At 45.1% G+C, this 17,314-nt stretch overlaps 1 protein-coding gene across 3 annotated transcripts in view; it reads right to left on the reverse strand.

The window, feature by feature from the left end:
* Positions 1 to 17,314, reverse strand: part of APOO (apolipoprotein O) — a 75,146-nt gene that overhangs the window by 15,642 nt on the left and 42,190 nt on the right. For all 3 annotated transcript variants that reach the window (XM_030807368.1, XM_030807369.1, XM_003261151.2), the window contains exons 6-7: positions 9,037 to 9,128; positions 6,699 to 6,779 (exon numbers count right to left, since the gene is read on the reverse strand). In XM_030807368.1, the coding sequence (XP_030663228.1) occupies positions 6,699 to 6,779; positions 9,037 to 9,128 (173 nt within the window). The remainder of the gene's footprint in view (positions 1 to 6,698; positions 6,780 to 9,036; positions 9,129 to 17,314) is intronic.

Below are 17,314 nucleotides of genomic sequence, written 5' to 3' on the forward strand. Positions count from 1 at the left end.
GAACCCAGGAGGCAGAGGTTGCAGTGAGCCAACGACACGCCACTGCACTCCAGCCTGGGCGACAGAGTGACACTCCATTTCGAAAAAAAAAAAAAAAAATCAAAAGTTGTTTAAAGCAAGTACATTACTGGGGCAACTAGGGAAATTTGAACATGGGCTATATATTAGATAACATTTGTGTAAATAATGAAATGTCAACTTTCCTGAGTACAATAATGGTATTGTGATTATATAAATGAATGTCCATGTTCTTTGGAAATACATGCTGAATTAGATACAGATGGAAAATGCAATGATATCTACAATTAATTCTCAAATGGTTCAGGAAAATAAAATATACTCGTGTATGAACACCATGCATAGGTGAAAAGATAGATTATGCAAATGCAGCAAATGTTAGTGAATCTAAGTGAAGGGTATATTCATTGTACTAGTCCTGCACTTGATCTGTAGTTTTGAAATTTTCTCAAAATGAAAATTGGGAAATAACGTAAAGCCACATACACATATACTCCACAATGAAAAACTCTTTTAAAGTCACCAGACTGGCAAAAATGGAAACAATTACTTGGCATCATCTAGCAAAACTGAAGATATGCAGACCCTATGAATCAGGAACCCTGGTCTAGAAAAATTCTTCACAAATTATGAAGCCATGCTGTGTTGTAATAGTAATATACTGAAACCCACCCAAGGAGCCACCAACATGGGTATTTTCCCATAAAGAAAATATGACTAGGCGCGGTGGCTCATACCTGTAATCCCAGCACTTTGGGAGGCTGAGGAGGGCGGATCACCTGAGGTCAGGAGTTTGAGATCAGCCTGACCAACATGGTGAAACCCTGTCTCTACTAAAAATACAAAAATTAGCCAGGGATGGTGGCGCATGCCTGTAGTCCCAGCTACTCGGGAGGCTGAGGCAGGAGAATTGCTTGAACCCAGCAGGCGGAAGTTGCAGTGAGTCATGATTGCACCACTGCACTCCAGCCTGAGCAACAGAGTGAGACTCCGTCTATTAAAACAATAACAACAACAACACAAAGAAAATAGTCTACAGCAGTGAAGATGAATGCACTACTGCCATACATAATCCATAAGCAAAATGTTAAGGGAACAAAACAAGTTGCAAAATAATATGTAGTAAGACTCATCTAGATAAACTTACATATATAAAATATGTATATTTAGACTTAAATTTGGTGTATTTTTATAAAGGCAAAAACAGGCAGGCTCAACTATAGTATTTCAGAATACATACATATATGGTTAAACCGGAAGAAAAGTTTAAAGAAAAACAAGGGAATGAAATAAAATTCCAGATAATGGTTACCTCTGGGGAGACTTGGGGGTGAGGGGACCCATGGAAGACTTGAAAGGCATCGGTAATTTCCTTTTTTTTTTGGGATGGAGTCTTGTTCTGTTGGCCAGGCTGGAGTGCAGTGGCGCGATCTCGGCTCACTGCAACCTCCGCCTCCTGGGTTCAAGCAATTCTCTGCCTCAGCCTCCCGAGTAGCTGGGATTACAGGCGCCTGCCACCACGCCTGGCTAATTTTTTGGTATTTTTAGCAGAGACGGGTTTTCACAATCTTGGCCAGGCTGGTCTTGAACTCCTGACCTCGTCATCCACCTGCCTCGGCCTCCCAAAGTGCTGGGATTACAGGCATAAGCCACCGCGCCTGGCGGTAATTTCCTATTTTTAAAGGTAGATAATTGGTTGGTACGTACATGGTCATTATAGTGTTGGATTTTAAACTGTATACATACGTTATATATTCTTGTAACTTAAAAGAAAGCCCTAGACTGTACCAAGATGACAATATTTCTGGACACACCTATCTTTGCTTCACAGTTCTGACAAAAAGTTCATTTTAACTGAAGCAGATAAATTCCTCTTAAGTAACCAATGATGACAGACTGAAACACTACTTTATTGGTAGAAGACTCAGCACAAACATTTAGAATCACTTCGTAAGAGGGAAAAGGGATGTGGCAGAGCAGCAAAATGCCACAGACTTGTTTGGGATATCTCAGAGTAATACAGCCCCATGGGAAATAATACTGTTAAGAATTGTGCCATCATTCCTAATTTAAAAATTTTCAGTGCCCTGTTTTACGTATGTATGTACGTATTTAGAGACTGAGTCTCGCTCTTTCGCCCAGGCTGGAGTGCAGTGGCACGATCTCGGCTCACCGTAACCTCCGCCTCCCAGATTCAAGTGATTCTTGTGCCTCCGCCTCCCAAGTAGGTGGGATTACAGGTGCATGCCACCACGCCTGGCTAATTTTTGTGTTTTCAGTAGAGACGGGGTTGCGCCATGTTGTCCAGGCTGGTCTCAAACTTCTGGGCTCAAGTGATCCACCCGTCTCCACATCCCAAAGTGCTGGGATTACAGGCATGAGCCACCACACCTGGCCAGCACCCTGTTGTAAACATAATGTCCACAATTTCTCTATGTACAACCAAAAGCCGGTACATCTGTTACATGATTAGAATACAAACAATTGGCCGGGCACGGTGGCTCACGCTTGTAATCCCAGCACTTTGGGAGGCCGAGGCGGGCAGATCACCAGGTCAGGAGATCAAGACCATCCTGGACAACATGGTGAAAGCCCGTCTCTACTAAAAATACTAAGCCCTGTCTCTACTAAAAATTAGCCAGGCGTGGTGCTATGCACCTGTAATCCCAGCTACTCGTGAGGCTGAGGCAGGAGAATCTCTTGAACCCCGGAGGCAGAGGTTGCAGTGAGCCGAGATTGTGCCACTGCACTCCAGCCTGGGCCACAGAGCGAGACTCTGTCTCAAAAAAAAAATATATATGAATTAGATGATACCTAATTGAGACTGGCAATTAAAGCTAGACTTGAAAACCAACTTCCTAACAAGCTAAGAAACAAAAAAGTCTCCTTCATGAAGTGTCCCTTAATTCCCTTCAATGAAGACAAGATATCTTCATCCAAAAATCATACATTTTTGTGTGTACCTTTCTTCTGGCATTTATCATATTTTATCTTGTATTTTGGTCATATGCTTTCCTTATCTCTTTTACTAGATTATGAATTATTTGATAGTCTATGAAGAGAATATACTCAGCTCCAGGGCCCCAGAAAGATTCATTTTCCAGGGTAGCTTAAATCTTAGCTCTCATTAAAAAAAACAAAAACAAGGCTGGGCGTGATGGCTCACGCCTGTAATCCCAGCACTTTGGGAGGCCGAGGCGGGTGGAGCACCTGAGGTCAGGAGTTTGAGGCCAGCCTGGCCAACATGGTGAAACCCCATCTCTACTAAAAATACAAAAATTAGCTGGGTGTTGCAGTTGTGCGCCTGTAGTCCCAGCTACTCAGGAGGCTGAGACAGGAGAATGGCTTGAACCCGGGAGGTGGAGGTTGCAGTAAGCCGAGATTGCGCCACTGCACTCCAGCCTGGGCAACAGAGCAAGATTCCATCTCAAAAATAAATAAATAAACCAAAAAATAAAAAACAAAAACCCCCCTGAAGCCCATGAAATCTAAAGTGGGGGGGGGGAAGTGTGAAGCAAGATCAACAAAAAACAATGCCACTTCATTGTATCAAGTAATTCCTGAAATCTAAGAATATTGAATTTTGAATTAATAGGGCCTTCTGCTATTTTTCCTTTAAAACCTGTAATAAATATTTAATGCAGTCAACATCAATTTTATTACCTTTTTTTTTTTTTTTTTTTTTTGAGACGGAGTCTCGCTCTGTCGCCCAGGCTGGAGTGCAGTGGCACGATCTCGGCTCGCTGCAAGCTCCACCTCCCGGGTTCACACCATTCTCCTGCCTCAGTCTCCCGAGTAGCTGGGACTACAAGCACCCGCCACCATGCCCGGCTAATTTTTTGTATTTTTAGTAGAGACGGGGTTTCACCGTGTTAGCCAGGATGGTCTCGATCTCCTGACCTCGTGATCCACCTACCTTGGCCTCCCAAAATTCTGGGATTACAGGCGTGAGCCACCGAACCCGACCTTTTTTGTTTGTTTGTTTGTTTTTGATACAGGATTTCACTCCCATTCCCCAGGCTGGAGTGCAGTGGGGTGAACATGGCTCACCACAAACTCCACCTCCTGGGCTCATGAGATTCTCCTGCCTCAGCCTCCCAAGTAGATGGGACTACAGGTGCATGCCACCACACCTGGCTAATTTTTTTTTTTTTGGTAGTTTTTGTAGAGACGGGGTTTTGCCATATTGCCCAAGCTGGTCTCGAACACCTAGGCTCAAAGCGATTTGCCTGCCTCAGCCTCCCAAAGTGCTGGGATTACAGGCATGAGCCACTGTGCCTGGTCCTGATTTTATTACCTTCTATCGAGAACAGACAGCTGTCAGTAAAATTATGCTTGGAGAGTAACAAACAGGAGAAAGCCTTAAGTTCTCAATGACTCTGAAGAAGGCAAGAGTATAAACAGAGAGAAATGCAAACCAACCATGAGCTAATTAAAAATCTTTATCACCTCACTCTAAAAAGATCTGCAGATAAATTTGGGTAGCTTTAATATCTAATGTTTTCAAATTACCAGAAAATGTTGGCCAGCTTAACTGGTATTCTAACCACAGTCCAGCTGCTTCTGCACTGGGTTGAATTCTTAGCACAGTCAGAGAATGCTGTTTCCAAGCCAGAGGCTCCCGCAGCCCCCACTTTAGCTTTGGTGTGCGTGTGTGTCTGCACAGACACCACAGTGAGCACTCCAGGGAGCCTGGGGGACTCTCTCTGGCTTTGGTGTGCTTCAGTCTGCAGTCACACCACAATGAAGGCTCGCAGTTGAGGCTTTTAGTCTCACTTTCCACATTTCTGTCTAGGGCTATGTAGAGAATTCTTGATATTTTACTTCCTTTCCCATATAAAATTTAGTGTGCATTTGTTTTTTTGTTTCTTTGTTTTTGTTTTTTGGAGATGAAGTCTCGCTCTGTTGCCCAGGCTGGAGTGCAGTGGCGCAATCTTGGCTCACTGCAAACTCCGCCTCCCGGGTTCAAGCAATTCTCCTGCCTCAGCCTCCCGACTAGCTGGGACTACAGACGTGCATCACCATGCCCAGCTAATTTTTGTATTTTCTTAGTAGAGACAGGGTTTCATCATGTTGGCCAGGCTGGTCTCGAACTCCTGACCTCAGGTGCTCCACCCGCCTCGGCCTCCCAAAGTGCTGGGATTACAGGCATGAGCCACCGCGCCTGGCCGCATTTGTTAAGGAATTTTTTAAAAAGGAAAGGAAGCTTCCATAGAAAATATCAGAGAAATAAAATAAAAAACAATCAAAAAAACACCTATAAATGTTTCCTCTTTAAAAGGGATTGCCAAAAGACTCTTGATATTGGTATAGAATTTCCTATTCAAGAGCTAGTTTAAATAGGCTCGAGAGGGACTAATTCCTTTAGAAACCACCAGTATAAAAATTAATGGGTTTTTTCTTTTTCTTTCTTTCTTTTCTTTTTTTCTTTTTTTTTTTTTTTTTGAGACAGGGCCTCACTGTATTGCTCAAGCTGGAGTGCAGTGGCGCAATCATGGCTCACTCTATTTAGCCCTTACCTTCTGGGCTCAAGCAATCCTCCCACCTCAGCCTCCCAAAGTATGCCACCATGCCCAACTAATTTTATTTTTTGGAGAGATAGGGTCTCACTATGTTGCCTAGGCTGGTCTCAAACTCCTGGGCTCAAGTGATCCTCCCACCTTGGCCTCCCAACGTGCTGGGCATGAGTCACTGCACCTGGCCAAAAAATGAGTCTTAAGATTTCACTAGATTATTTATGTAAATAATAAAGAGGGCTTATAATTTATTCTGCTACTTCCAAATCCCAGTTCAAAATTCTGGATTTTAATTCTGAGATAGATATTTATATGTATTTTTTTAACTTGTCAATGAAGCTCAGTTATTTATATTTTTTTAAAAAGTATTTTCATTGAAAAATGAACTTCCTTCAATCTGTGATGTAGAAGGTATATTAATATAAGAAGTCCAATTCTTCCTTAGCTGGCTGTGCCTCTGAGTGCTTAGTAGAGACATGATACCTTATTCTCTACTCATTCTTCCTTATCAGCGGGAGGAAGGGAATGTTCCAAGGGAACACAGGCAACATTTAATCAGCTACGTGGCCACTAAAAGAGATGAAAGGTGACAAGTTCTTACAATTACACAACTTCTTCCCTCTGCTGCTCATGTACTAGACAGCACAGAGAACGTGGCCTTTAGCTGGTAGCTAGTCCCCAGCATATGATGGCTCACACCCTCAGCTAAGCTGAGAAGCCTGGGGGATAAACAGAAATGGCAGTGCTAAGGAAGGAACAGAACTTATGATAAGTGAAAAACCAAGAGGAAGAGGCTCTCAATTATGTCTTTTTCCTGGGAGCATAGTACATTCCCTTTGAATTCAGTTTCAATAAAACTTTTAAATAATACGCTACACTTAGAGGAAACTATGAATACAATATAATGGAAAATATGGTCTAAGACTATGGTGGAATGCATTGCATTTTATGGTCACCACTTATTTGGCCCTGCTGATAATAACCAAATGCTCAGAAGTTCTACTGCTCTACCAAGAAAGGTCACCTGAAAAATGTGAGCTGGAGACATAATTAGAAGCAAACAGAAAAAGCAATAAATCAACAGGGTTATCAAATATTTTACAAAACCCTAGAGAAACCACATATTTAAACCAAAAGGAAGATAATGAAAAAGATGCTCCTCACCTTTTGAAAGTTCTCCTTCCACAAATCTTCTATGACTATATATCCTCGTAAACCCCAGTCATATAATCTCTCCCCACTGACCTTAAAACAAAACAGAAAAGATCTTACCATCTGACCCAGCAATCCCTATTATTGGGAATAATAATGGAATATAAATCATTTTACTATAAAGATATATGCATGCATATGATCATCATAGCACTATGCATAACAGCAAAACATGGAATCAACCTAAATGCCCATCAATGGTAGATTTTTTTTTTTTTTTTTGAGATGGAGTTTTTGCTCTTGTTGCCCAGGCTGGAGTGGAATGGCGCAATCTTGGCTCACTGCAACCTCCGCCTCCTGGGTTCAAGCAATTTTCCTGCCTCAGCCTCCCAAGTAGCTGGGATTACAGGCATGCACCACCACACCCAGCTAATTTTTTGTATTTAGTAGAGACAGGGTTTCACCACGTTGGTCAGGCTGGTCTCGAACTCCTGGCCTCAGATGATCCACCTGCCTCGGCCTCCCAAAGTGCTGGGATTACAGGCATGGGCCACCACACCCAGCCAATGGCAGACTTGATAAAGAAAATGTGGTACTTATACACCACAGAATACTATGCAGCCAAAAAGAATGAGCTCATGTCCTTTGCAGGGACAGGGATGGAGCTGGGGGCCATTATCTTAAGTGAACTAACATAGGAACAGAAAACCAAATACCACATGTTCTTACTTGTAATTGGGAACTAAACCTTGAAAACACATGGACATAAAGAAGGGAATAGAGATGGAGGCCTACTTGAGGGTGGAGGGTGAGAAGAGGGCAAGGATCAAAAAACTACCCATCAGGTACTAGGCTTATTACCTGGGTAACAAAATAATCTGTACACCAAACCCTCATGACACACAATTTACAATAACAAACCTGCACATGTACCCCTAAAGCTAAAAGTTAAAAAAGAAAGAAATTAAAAAAAAAAAAAAAAGACTCCTACTCTGGGGACAGCCACATATGCTTCTCAACCAGCAACCAAGTTCACCCTCTCCACTCTAGCCATTTACTGCTTAAACCATAACAGGCTGAAATAATGTTTAATTATTTTTATATCCAGGGCTGGAAGATGTTACTCACTGTTCCTGACCTGGGGCTTAGCAGGGGCAGAAGCATTAACTGTCTGCCTCCAGGACTGTTACAAACAATGTTGAGCAAATGCTGGAAAGTACTGGTATTTGTCATCAAAGTCATCAAGCTCCCCAAGCTGGGGCCACTGGACTCTCACATACAACTGTAGCCCAATCGAGGAATCTGGACTCAATTCTGTCATGAACAACCAAGGGAGCTCAGTCTCAGGTCAGTCTGGCTCAGAGTCCAATTTGGGTGACTGCACTGCTGTCTGCTCCTGGAACTGAGTTTCCATGTGATGTGGCAGTTCCAGCAACTAAAATCCCTGTGTCCACAATCTGCCCAGGACCTCAAAACTTACAGCCTGCCTTGTTCTTGCCAGTTTCTGAGGGACACCATCTCTAGAGTCCCACTGACTCCAGATATCATCCTTTTCAGGCTACCTACTGGTCTCCATCAGTGGTTCTCAAACACCATAGGCATTAATAACAAACCACCGGAGGGCTTGCTAAAACACAGACTGCTGGCCCTTACTCCCAGAGCTTCTGATTCAGTGGGTCTGGGGTGGGGCCTGAGAGTTTGCATTTCTAACAAGTTCTCAGGCGATGCTGTGCTTCTGGTCTGGTAACACATTTTAAGAATCGGTGGCACAGCTTTATCCATGTTGCCTGCCACCGTGATCGACTTGCTTGCCAGGGTACCATAAGACTGACGCTTCAAGGATAAGAAAGGAGCAGCCAATTGAAAGCCCCGAAAAGGGCACTCCCAGCAGAGGGGATTACAGTCCCCAAAGTCCCCAGCAAGGAAAGCAAGGGCACCAATACCAGGGAGGAGTGGAAGTCAGAGCAGTCTGTGTCTACAATACCAACGAGAGCAGGTTGTGACCAGACATGCATAAACTGAGTGACCCATAATTATCAGCTTTGGAATTTGAGTCTCTAGACTTCCATGTAAGTATACAAAAAATGTATATTAAATTTTTGCTGATGAATATTCAAACAAACATGCAAATTCGTGTTCAAATTCTGTGAACACTGGCATTACCGGAAGAAGGGCCAGAACTGAGGCATATAGTGGAGAAAATCATTTAAATTTGCTGTATTCATCTATATGTACAAACAAATTTTAGTCTGGTATTATAAGAACTGCAAAATAAAATAAAATTAAGCATCAGATTCATACACACACAAACAAGAATGAGGGACAACATGGATTACAGAGTTTCTCTTACCTGGGCAAACACGATGGCTTGTTGTGGATAATAGAGGGAGGCAGCTAATCCCATGAAACCAGGCGGATACACTAGCTTCTTTATTTTTGAACCTAATAAATAAAAGGTTGTACACGCCATCAGATGATTCATTATCCTCACCATCAATTTACCTTATCCATTTAATACGGAACAAGGCCAGGCACAGTGGCTCACGCCTGTAATCCAAAAGCTTTGGGAGGCCGAGGCGGGAGGATCACTTGAGGCCAGGAGTTTGACACCAGCCTGGGCAACATAGTCAGATCCTGTCTCTACAAAAATTAAAATAAAAAAATTAGCCAGGCGTGGTAGTGTGTGCCTATAGTCCTAGCTACTTGGGAGGCTGAGGTGTGAGGATTCCTTGAGCCCAGGAGTTCGAGGTTACAATGAGCTATGATCACACCTCTAAATTCCAGCCTGGGTGACAGAGCAAGACCGTGTCTCTTAAGAAACCCAAACAACAAAACCAAAATAACCCCACCACTGAATAAGATTTCTTTGGTCCTAAACTGAAAGAATGTGCCAAATAAAGTCATGTGCACCAAAACGCTTTTGCACAGCTTTATTGAGATAAAATTCATATTCACCCATTTAAAGTACAGTTCAATGGCTTTTAGTATATTGACAGAGGTGTGTAACCATCATTACAATTAATTTTAGAGCTTTTTCATAATCACCAAAAGAAACCCATTAGCAGTCACTCCTCAACTCCCCCGTACTGTCCAGCCCTAGGCAACCACTGATCTACTTTCTATCTCTATGTGTTTGCCTACTCTGGATAATTTTTTTTTTTTGAGACAGAATTTTGCTCTTGTCACCCAGGCTGGAGTGCAATGGTGCAATCTTGGCTCACTGCAACCTCTGCCTGTCGGGTTCAGGCAATTCTCCTGCCTCAGCCTCTTGAGTAGCTGGGGTTACAGGCACACGCCACCATGCCCGGCTAATTTTGTATTTTTAGTAGGCATGGGGTTTTGCCATGTTGGCCAGGCTGGTCTCGAACTCCTGACCTCAGGTGATCCACCCGTCACGGCCTCCCAAAGTGCTAGGATTACAGGTGTAAGCCGCTACGCCCGGCCCTCTGAATATGTCATATAAATGGAATCATGCAGTAAATATATGGTCCTTTGTGACTGGCTTCTTTCACTCAGCACCAAGTGTTTTCAAGAGAACACCTTTTTTTCCCTAAGAGAGCAGAAAAAAAGATTGTTTTAAAAACAAACAAATGAGTATTTTGGTTTCTATGGTTTATGTTCTTTTACAGCAATCTGGCTTCCTATTTAAATACTAAACACAAGCATTCTTCTTCTCCCCTTTCTGCAACCCCGTTAAAAAAACAGTAAGAAAAAACATTAATAAACCCACAATGAAGAGAAAACGTGTGGAAGGGCCACTGGCAGACAGGAAGTGTCAATCGATTTTCAGAAAATGGAGAGTGAACGGAAATAAGAGGACACACTGCCTTGAAATCTTGAAATCTTGAGGAGTGCGGCCTCAGAGGGAGCAGATCTGTCCCAGGCAGCCCCAGAGAGATTCCAGATCCAGAGACGGCAGGTACTGTGGGGAGTGGAGATGGCAACCAGGGAGCAAGACAAGGGGACAGGACAAACGTAAGTCCAATGCATGGACCAGCACGGCCTTTGCTTCCCCTATGCCATCCCAGTACAAAACTACCCCTGGCCAGGAAGTCACACCAGGTCAAAATTTAAAAAAGGGCAGGGTTACTGGGTGCGGTGGCTCGCACCTGTAATCCTAGCACTTGGGGAGGTCGAGGCATAAGGATTGCTTGAGGCCAGGAATTGAGGCCAGCTGGAGTAACATAGCGAGACTCCATCTCCATTTCTTTTTTTTCTGTTGAGAGAGGGTCTCACTCGGTCTCCCAGGCTGGAGTGCAGTGGCACAATCATGGCTCACTGCAGCCTCGACCTCCCAGGTTCAAACTATCTTCCTGTCTCAGCCCCTCAAGTAGGTGGGACTAGAGATGCAAGCCATCATGCCTGGCTAATTTTTTTTTTTTTTGTAGTTTTTGTAGACATGGGGTTTCCTCATGTTGCCCAGGCTGGTCTTGAACTCCTGAGCTCAAGCAATCCACCTGCCTCAGCCTCCCAAAATGCTGGGATTACAGGCATGAGCCAGTATGCCCAGCCCCCGATCTCTATTCCTTTGGAAAAAAAAAAAAAAAAGTGAGCCTGATGGCAGTGGCTCACACCTGTAATCCCAGCACTTTGGGAGGCTGAGGTGGGAGGATTGATTGAGCCCAGGAGTTTGAGACCAGCCTGGGCAACTTAGGGAGACCACATCTCTACAAAAAATTAAAAAATTAGTAAGGTGTGGTGGCGTGTGCCTGTGGTCCTAGCTACTCAGCAGGCTGAGGCTGGAGGATTGCTTGAGCCCAGGAGTTCAAGGCTACTGTGAGCCGTGTCTATGCCACTGCACTCCAGCCTGGGTGATAATTTGGATGTTGTTCTCTCTAAATCTCATGTTAAATTGTAATCCCCAATGTTGGAGGTGGGGCCTGGTGGGACGTGACTGGATCATGAAGGTCGATTTCTCACAGATGGTTTAACACCATTCCCTTGACGCTGTCCTTGTGCAACAGTGAGTTCTCTTGAGATCTGGTTGTTTAAAAATGTGTGACACCTCCCCCACCTCTTTCTCTTGCTCGCACTCTTGCCATGTGAGACACCAGCTCCCCCTTTGCCTTCCACCATGATTGTAAGCAGCCCAAGGCCTCACCAGAAGCCGAGGAGATGCTGGTGCCATGCTTCCTGTACAGCCTGCAGAATTGTGAGCCAACTAAGCCTCTTTTCTTTATTAATTACCCAATGTTAGGTTATAGCAATGCAAGAATGGCCTAACACACTGGGTGATAAAGCAAGATCCTGTCTCAAAAAAAAAAAGGAGTTAAAACGGTGGGGGCAGGGTATCACTAAAGAAACAACATGGATTTCCTGCTGAGAACCAAGAGAGCTGGAAGGGGTGAGTATGTCCGTGCCTGAGAGAAAAGCCCTCCTCACACTGGCCCTGGGTGCACCCTTGTATATGGTCACTTCTTGCCCAGCTCCCCCAAGGTAGAACCTGCCCATCAGTGGGCCCCACATATGGACAGGGAGTTCTTTTGTTTGTTTATTTTTTTCCGAGACGGAGTCTCACTCTGTTGCTCAGGTTGGAGTGCAGTGGCATCGTGATCTCAGCTCACTGCAACCTCCGCCTCCTGGGTTCAAGTGATTCTCCCGCCTCAGCCTCCTGAGTAGCTGGGATTACAGACACCCTCCACCATATCCGGCTATTTTTTGTATTTTTAGTAGAGATGGGGTTTTGCCATGTTGGCCAGGCTGGTCTTGAACTCCTGACCTCAGGTGATCCACCTGCCTCAGCCTCCCAAAGTGCTGGGATTACAGGTGAAAGAGTTCTTATTAGCATTTCAGCTGCCTCACTTTGAAACATGACTGGATAACCAAGAATCACCAGTCATTTGTGGAAAGCCTGAAACACAAAGGAGAAAGACAAAGACAAGCACAAAGAAAAAAAAAAGACCCCACAGGAAACAGAAGAACTTCAAAACAAAACTAAACCTATTACTAAGTATCATCAAATAAATTTTAAAAACCACTACATTAAAAGAAAAAAATAATTCTATGAAAAAAAGAACATTCAAAGAACAGGAAGGAGCTCTTGGAAATGACCAAAGCAAAAAAAAATTCAAAAGGAACAAAATAAAATAATCAAGAAAATATAAGAGACACATAGGGTCCTTTTAAATAACTCAATTGCTAATTAATGAGTTGAGGAAGGAAAAAGAATGAGAGTAAATTTTCAAAGATACACAAGATAGGCTGGGTGCAGTGGCTCATGCCTGTAATCCTAGCGCTTTGGGAGGCTGAGGAAGGAAGACTACTTGAGCTCAGGAGTTTGAGACCAGCCTGGGCAACATGGTGACACCCGGTCTCCACGAAAAAAAAAAAAAAATTAGGCAGGCGTGGTGGTGCATGCCTATAGTCGCAGCTACTCAGGAGGCTGAGATGGGAGGATTGCTTGAGCCTGGGGAGGTCGAGACTGCAGTGAGCCTTGATCATGCCACTGCACTACAACCTGGGTGACAGAGTGAGACCATCTCTCAGAAAGAAAAGAAAAGAAAAGAAAAGAAGAGAAGAGAAGAGAAGAGAAGAGAAGAGAAGAGAAGAGAAGAGAAAGGGACGGGACGAGAAGGGAAGGAAGAAGGAAGGAAGGGAAGGAAGAAGGAGGGAAAGGAAGAGAGAAGGAGGGAGGGGAGGGAGGGAGGGAGGGGAGGGAAGGCAAGGGAGAAGGAGGGAGGGAGGGAGGGAGGGGAGGGAAGGGAAGGGAGAAGGAGGGAGGAAGGGAGGGAGGGAGGGGAGGGAAGGGAAGGGAGAAGGAGGGAGGGAGGGAGGAAAAGAAGATATTTTCCTTCAGCTGGATGCTGCAAGCTGCCATATTGTTTGGGCAAGAATGAAAACACCTATATCTAAGGCTGGGCATGGTGGCTCATGCCTGTAATCCCAGCACTTTGGGAGGTTGAGGCAGGTGGATCACTGGAGGTCAGGAGTTCAAGACCAGCCTGGCCAACATGGTGAAACCCCATCTCTACTAAAACCACAAAAATTAGCCAGGCGTGGTGGTGCATGCCTGTAATCCCAGCTAATCGGGAGGCTGAGGCATGAGAATCACTTGAACCCAGAGGTGGAGGAGGTTGCAGTGAGCGGAGATTGTGACACTGCACTCCAGCCTGGGTGACAGAGCGAGACTCCGCCTCAAAAAAAAGAAAAGACCTTTATCTAGTCACAGCACCAAAGAAATTCAGAACACCAAAGATTCACAGAAGATCTTCAAACCTTCCAGGAAGAAAAAAAAAATGTATCACCTGTTCAGAAGCAGCAAATATACAGACTGGCTACTGACTCTCACATCTACAATGCCAGATGCTAGAATACATGGCTTTGAAAGTTTTGATGGCAAACAAATTCAGTGCCCAACCAAACTATCACATGGCATGAGGGCAGAAAGTGATTTTCAGACATGGAAGGTCTTGGGAAGTTTACCTCCAACATACGCTTTTTTGAAAGTGACTTAAGCATGTAGTTCAACAGCACGGCAGAGTAAACCAAGGAGAAGATGACATGGAACCCAGGAAAAGGGGGCTTAAACCTAAGAAAGTGTGAAGAAGACCAGTCCCAAAACAAGAACTGTGTTGAAGTCTCAGGCCAGATTGTAGGAGGATATAGAACTGTGGTGCAAGGGAAATGGACAGAAGAGACAGCAGGACACAGAGCTTGGAGAAACCTGAGAATGAGGTTAAAAAAACCAGTAGAGGATGAAACCAGAGAATACACATGGCCTTGACTCCACTGAGAGGCATAGTGTTTTTTGCCATGGGATTCATATAGATGCTAGCAGAATGTGTGTGTTACTGATTTTTGTTTCTTTTTTTTTGAGATGGAGTTTCGCTCTTGCTGCCCAGGCTGGAGTGCAATGGTGTCATGTCGGCTCACTGCAATCTCTGCCTCCTGGGTTCAAGTGATTCTCCTGCCTCAGCCTCCCAAGAATCTGGGATTACAGGCACACGCCACTATGCCCAAATAATTTTGTATTTTTAGTAGAGACAGGGTTTCACTATGGTCAGTCTAGTCTCAAACTCCTGACCTCAGGTGATCCACCCACCTCAGCCTCCCAAAGTGCTGGGATTACAGGTGTTAGCCACCATACCCGGCTGATTTGTTTGTTTGTTTGTTTTGAGATGGGGTCTCGCTCTGTTGCTCAGGCTGGAGTGCAGTGGTGTGATCTCGGCTTGCTGCGACCTCTGCCTCCCGGGTTCAAGTGATTCTCCTGCTTTCGCCTCCCAAATAGCTGGAATTACAGGCGCCCGCCACCACGCCTGGCTAATGTTTGTATTTTTAGTAGAGATGGGGTTTCACCATGTTGGCCAGGCTGGTCTTGAACTCCTGACCTGAGGTGATACATCTGCCTTGACCTTCCGAAGTGCTGGGATTACAGGCGTGAGCCACTATACCCCGCCAGAATGTGTACATTAATCCTTAAACAGTTCTAATCATGTAAGTGCTGTTTATTGGCTTTAAAACTTTAAACAGAGAAATCCCCAAAGATGGAACTGGGATTGCTGAAGAGAATACAAATGTTATCAACCTAGCCTATTAATGATTTACTGTTTCTCTCCTGATCCTGTTGCATGAATTGAAAGGGTATAATTATTCTAGAAGAGAAAAGCCTGTAATACTCCTGCATATGGCCCCTCCCCTGCCCCCATCCACTTGAAGCAGCTCACCCAAGTGAGGACCAGGGAAAGAGCAGCCAACTTGCCACCCAGTCATTTCTCACTCCTCCAGGGAGAGCCGAGAAGTGGCAGCTCTCGGGCCTCCAGCTCCTGCTGGTTCACACAATGAGCCGGGGACCCCAGAACTTCAGGAAGGAGGTGTAATCATACTCCCCTGCCCCTACCTCCATGCCCATATCTCCCAAGAGGCCAGTGGTATGGGTTGTCACTATCAACACTGCCGGGGCGGGGGGAACCACTCGTTGCCAATGCTGGGGAGAGCCACCAGAAGGCAACAATAGTGTCAACAACCACGTGTCATCTTGGAGTGGTCTGGCTGAGCCCACTTCTTCTGAATGGACATCCATTCACCTCTCTGAGAGCCTCTTGTCACCACCACAGTCATGGCAATCCTCAACAACTGAAGCAGACTACCTTAGCAGATACACTCAAGAAACCCCACCAGGCCAGGCACAGTGGCTCACAACTATGATCCCAGCACTTTGGGAGGCTGAGGTGGGAGGATCACTTGAGGTCAGGAGTTCGAGACCAGCCTGGTCAACACGGTGAAACCTCGTGTCTACTAAAAATACAAAAATTAGCTGGGCATGGTGGTGCACGCCTGTAGTCCCAGCTACTCAGGAGGCTGAGGCAGGAGAATCACCTGAACCCAGGAGGCAGGGTTGCAGTGAGCCTGAGATGGCGCCACTGCACTCCAGTCTGGGTGACAGAGCAAGACTGTCTCAAAAAAAAAAAAAAGAAACCCCTATCAGGAGGGACCTTCTGCACCCACCCATCCTGCTGCTGCCCTCAAAGGGGACCATCCACCTGGAGGGGCCTGCGAACCATTCTGGCTACCCACAGACATCCCTACCACCCCACTCATCCTGCTTGGTGAACCCCTCTGATGCCGCTCACCTCAGGCCTTTCTACACCCAACGCTCAGGAGAAAAGACCTGCTATTGCACATGTGTGTGTGCATGCCTGTGTGAATATTTGTGAAAAAGAATTAAGGTGTCAAATTATTTTAATACTACCAAGCTCTCCCCAGGAAAAGGAAGAAAAGAGATAGAAACGAACAAACAAAATCAGAGGACTAGGACCCACTGTAGCAGATGTCCTCATGCTGCTGCTCTGGCCAGGAAAGCACCATCTCCAATCTTCCTTAGGATGGTCACCCTAGTGGATGTTCTGGGGACAAACTCTCAGCACTGTAGGAACGTACCCACAGCACAGAAAAAGTGCTTTCTTTGGACCTGGAAGACTTTCCCACATGCTCTAACCAGGAGAGGGAGGGGGAAGCTCCTCTCACTCACTTCTACATTCCTATCTCCCTAACGATAGCTGAAATCCCAACACCCTGGCCTTGGGATGTTCATCAATCTCAAACGCTCTCTAAATAAGACCGAATGCTCTTCTGAACAGCTTTGCAAGAAATGAGGTGAAAGAAGTTTAGGGAAAAATGTTGGTTCATAAGTTGATTACAGAAAATAAGCTGGAAATTTAATTCTGACATATTCTGCATGAGACGGGAGGAGGGCACGAAGACTGTGAGATGAGTTGCTTCCACAGGTGAGCTAGTAGTGCCACCAGGGCAGTGTCTACCCTCCAGATTCAAAAATAACAGCCATTAGCCAGGTGCGGCAGCTCATGCCTATAATCCAAGCACTTTGGGGGACACCAAAGGAGGTGGATGGCCTGAGTTCAGGAGTTCAAGACCAGCCTGGGCAACATAGCGAAACTCCGTCTCTACTAAAAATACAAAAATTACCTGGGCATGGTGGCGGGCGGCTGTAATCCCAGCTACTTGAAAGGCTAAGGTGAGAGGATCACTTGAGCCCAGGAGGTCCAGGCTGCAGTGAGCTATGATCGCACCACTTCACTCCAGCCTGGGTGATAGAGTGAGACCCTGTCTCAAAAAAGAAATCAATTTAAAAAAATAAAATAAGGCCAGGCGTAGTGGCTCACACCTGTAAT

This window comes from Nomascus leucogenys, chromosome X (genome assembly GCF_006542625.1).
Source record: "Nomascus leucogenys isolate Asia chromosome X, Asia_NLE_v1, whole genome shotgun sequence".
Taxonomy (NCBI): Eukaryota; Metazoa; Chordata; class Mammalia; order Primates; family Hylobatidae; genus Nomascus; species Nomascus leucogenys.